Here is a 4325-nt window from a genome sequence, read left to right as displayed (position 1 = left end):
ATTTATATATATATATATATATATATATATATATATATAGCCTCGATCATTCTATTTTTACCAAAAAAAATAATAAAAATATAATAAAAAACTACTATAAAAAGAAAAAAATGTTGTATTCTGTCTCTAGTGAGAAATGATTAATTTGTAAAAGAGGTTTTTTTTAAGGTAACTGCAAAGAAATAATATCATTGTTGTTTCAGTTATACGTAATATGGCTATAGCCTACACGGCGGTGCAATAAAAGAGGTTTTAGGGTTTTTTTTTTTAAATTAAATTGTTTACGACTTTCAACTAGGTCTACTTTTCACAAGTATTTAATATATGTACTGGTAGACTTAACCATTTTCAAGTTATATCATGAAAGATTACGATTTAAGAAAATGTTCATCGAGTGACGTGCGGGTTGTAATTGACAGGATATTCACATGGTATAAAACAAACATAAGCCTATCGGTGGTCTGCTTCAGTCATTAGGTGAGTTGATAAAAACAATGAAAGCTGCGATGACTTACATGATATTTCGCATATCATGTTTGTTACTAGTTTTGTTGGAATGTTCAGTTTGCCGGCCTCAGAACAAACCGAATATTGTAATATTTCTTGCTGATGATTTAGGCTACGGTGATCTACAGGCGACAGGAAACCCGATCTCGGACACTCCAAATATTGATATACTCTATCGAGATGGCCTGAAGCTTACACAATTTTACAGTTCGGCTTCAATCTGTAGTCCATCAAGGTATGTGGAATCCATCCATGTTGTTGTGATCTGTCCATTCCAAAGCTTACACTTTACAAAAACTGGTTAGTAATAATGTCTTTATTATAGAATACTTCTCTTTAAAAATGTATCTTTAGAGCTGGTTTGCTGACTGGTAGATATCCAGTACGGAGTGGTTTCTGGATCAATGAGTTCAAGCCATCACTGAGGCTAAACAGTCCACTGGGACTTCCATTAAACGAGACGACCATCGCCGAGCTCGTCGCCGACCAGGGTTACAAGTCTGCTCTTATTGGCAAGTGGCATCTTGGAGTTGGTCGCAACAGAGAGTTCCTACCAAAGCATCAAGGATTCAATCACTTTTTTGGCATTCCTGTCTCAGTTTTCACTAGCGGGTGTCCGCCCCAGATATGTTTTCCTCCAGATGTTCCTTGTGTAACAACAGTTTGTACAAGTACGGAACCTCCTCTTCCACTATTTTTAGAAGATGAGATTATTGAGCAACCAGTGAATCTGTTAACACTGATTGAAAGACAAACCATAGCCGCTAGAAGCTGGGTTACAGAGTTTAGTGAAAGTGATAATCCATTTCTCCTGATGTACTGGTTTGTGCAACCTCATGTTCCACATTTTGCCAGTTCACGGTTTCATAATTCTACCCTAGGTGGAGATTATACAGATTCCTTGGCTGAGATGGATTGGCAAATTGGAGATATCATCACTAAATTAAAAGAAATCGGAGAGTTTGACAACACTTTATTTTTATTTACGTCAGACAATGGGTAAGTATAATAAAACAAATCTGTAAGTACTTTTACTTAGAGTAGTAGGCTTATTCAATGTCCAGATTCTAACATAAATTAAAAAACAACCACATTTGAGATAATAAATTTATTTACAAACCTCAAAAACTTTGTAATCTACACCTAAGATTAAAAAGATTAAGAAGAAAAAAAAAAGAAAAATTTAAGAATTAATTTAATTATTAAATTCTTTAAAAAAATAGATAATATCTCAGGACTTTGACATGTGTTTCAATTATTTCTGATTTGGTTTAACCCCATTTAACAATTAAAAAAAATGATGACAAACAAGGAAAGAAACATAGCCAAATATAATCACAAATTATTTTTCAGTCCAGACAAATCTTCTGGTTTTCAAGGTGGTTCATCCGGACCATTTCGATGTGGAAAATCGTCTGCGTTTGAAGGCGGTACAAGAGTACCCGGTGTGGTTTATTGGCCAAGTCGAATTGCTCCTGGAATATCTAGGGAATTGATCAGTCATCTTGATATATTTCCAACGATTGCAAGTTTAATTGGGTCATCAGTTGACAATATACAGCTTGATGGTTATGACATAAGTGATGTGCTCTTTAATATGGGAAAGGTTTGTATTGATTATTGTCTCTGATGACAAAATTGATATTGGTTTTTATATTGATGATGATAATGATGATGATGATGATGATGATGATGATGAAGAAGAAAACAACAACTGAGATGAGGATAAACAAATAAAGGAGGGATATTATGAAGATGGTTGATGAAAGGAATGATCGTAAAGCGATCAATCACAGGCCCATCGATCGGCAGTGACGGTGTAGGCCTATATAGATAAATAGATAAAGTTAGGAGTGGGTTGGGTCCTTAATTCTTTGGGATAAAGAAACCAAACCGTAGGACTTATATACTTCCAGATCAGACTTAAAGCGTTCTTTGTATTTATTCTTGTTATCTTAGCCATTAATTGCTGTCTTGCCATATGAAAAGTCTTTGCTTCTTTGTAATTTGTTTGTTCATGCTTATATTTCATGATATTTATATCACGCCATTTTCACAAAAATATAATTTATTTGTGTTTAGAATGAAATTAAATAGCAAGTGAATGATTTCCATTTTTCCACAGAGCCCTAGATCAAGTTTGATGTTTTTCAATAATACATGGAAAAGCCCATTTGCCTACCGTTACAACCAGTACAAAGCGCATTCCGTATTACTGGAATCTTTTTCGACGATCTCTGAAGATTTAGATAACTATAATGCTAGGTGTTGTAACGCTATGCCACTTAGTCAACAAGATCCCTCGTTACTTTACAATCTCCACCTAGACCCAGAAGAACGGGTAAATATTGGTGAAAATAAAGAGATGCAGTCGGTACTGAATCAGTTACACACTGCTAGATTATTAGAAGAGAGTGGCCTAACTTACGGTGAGAGTATACTACATCGATCTGCTGCTGGTCGTTTTCAAGCTTGCTGCAACGAGGGATGCGAACCGTTTCCACTATGTTGTCAATGCGTTTCAAACTATACAATCGAACTCTTTTCCAATTCTCAACGCGTCACATCCGTTTCCTTTGGTAGCTCCCAGTTTACTTGGCTGGTTGCATTTTTGATAATATTTGTAACTGCACTTTTAAGTGCAATAATACTATTATTAATACCACGTTTAAGAAATAAACAGAATAAACAAAATTATATAAAGCTAACTTAAGCTATAAATTATATTAAGCTTATTATATCTTTATCTTTGTTTTATTTTTATTTATGTTTTAAATAACTAATCCGAACATCTTTACAACGATTTAAACTTTCCGATGGAGATCCTAACTATAACTGGTTAAATAGTACAGTGTCTATGTTGTAAAGCTTAGTTATAATTCTGGATGAAGGTCCATTTACACCAGAACGATAACGATCGACGATAAATATATAAATAACAATGGAGTTAGACAGGGTGGGGTTATGTCTCCTCTCCTGTACAACATATATATATATTAGTAGTCTTAATTCTAGACTAAATGGTTTTGAATCAGGGTTGACAATGTAGTAACATTGTTTTGAATCATCTTAGTTATGCGGATGATGTTTGTTGAACATGGTGTTCCTTCATTTAATGAGTACCGGTATATGCGAAAATCTATGGTTTCATGCAATGTATGTTGAATAGTTGTAATATTCTTGTTGCTTGTGTTTGCAAAAATATGCTCCATAACTCCAAAATGTATTGTAGATGGAGAAATATCCTATATATTTAAGATTAGAGTTTGCGAATTTTCTTTTTTTCTAAAATTGAAATAAATATGCATTTTCTCATATAAAACAAAAGCAATCTAAACAGTTTTTTATCATAGAACGATAGAATATAGTAACCATTTTTTTTTGTCTTTTGTGAGATTCACTCACTTATATTTCATTCTTTACAATTGTTACAATAATCTATATCAATTTTGTTTCAGTAGAAAACTATCTCTTCAGCTTAAAGTTTTTTTTGTAACCATTTATTCTGCCTTCAAATGACGTCATTATTTGATTGTATCGTCGTGATACAAAGATGTTATTGTTCTTATTAAGCATTATGTCATTTGATTTGATTTTTAAAAATACTTTTTTTTTTATCAAGGACAGAATTTGGTTATTCTATAGTTTTAGAATAACATCTTTTCGAATTTTTCTAAGAAACAAGGCCATATACATGACTGCAGTCGCGTGTCCAAATTTAACAGTACATTTAACAAAGATTTACTGTAGTTTTTTTTTTCTTTTTTGTTTATTTTATTTCAACACATGCAAAATACAACATTTATATATAAAGGCAA

General features: G+C 32.9%; 1 protein-coding gene across 1 annotated transcript; it reads left to right on the top strand.

Moving 5' to 3' along the window:
• The first annotated feature begins 487 nt into the window (after positions 1 to 487).
• Positions 488 to 3624, top strand: LOC140059003 (arylsulfatase A-like). The gene is made up of 4 exons (XM_072104811.1): positions 488 to 742; positions 862 to 1506; positions 1861 to 2113; positions 2633 to 3624. The coding sequence occupies exons 1-4, from the start codon at positions 495 to 497 to the stop codon at positions 3218 to 3220; spliced, it is 1734 nt and encodes a 577-aa protein (XP_071960912.1). The 5' UTR covers positions 488 to 494; the 3' UTR covers positions 3221 to 3624.
• Positions 3625 to 4325: the final 701 nt, after the last annotated feature.

The sequence above is a fragment of the Antedon mediterranea genome, chromosome 9 (genome assembly GCF_964355755.1).
Source record: "Antedon mediterranea chromosome 9, ecAntMedi1.1, whole genome shotgun sequence".
NCBI classification, from domain to species: Eukaryota; Metazoa; Echinodermata; class Crinoidea; order Comatulida; family Antedonidae; genus Antedon; species Antedon mediterranea.
The sequence above is the reverse complement of the archived record's forward strand: the minus strand, read 5'-3'. Positions and strand labels throughout refer to the sequence as shown.

What these genes read in the sequence shown, in the direction of transcription:
- LOC140059003 (XM_072104811.1), top strand. Translation starts at nt 495, where the DNA reads ATGAAAGCTGCGATGACTTACATGATATTTCGCATATCATGTTTGTTA. An exon ending in TCAATCTGTAGTCCATCAAG is followed by an intron (nt 743 to 861) that starts GTATGTGGAATC and finishes ATGTATCTTTAG; the next exon opens with AGCTGGTTTGCTGACTGGTA. An exon ending in TTATTTACGTCAGACAATGG is followed by an intron (nt 1,507 to 1,860) that starts GTAAGTATAATA and finishes ATTATTTTTCAG; the next exon opens with TCCAGACAAATCTTCTGGTT.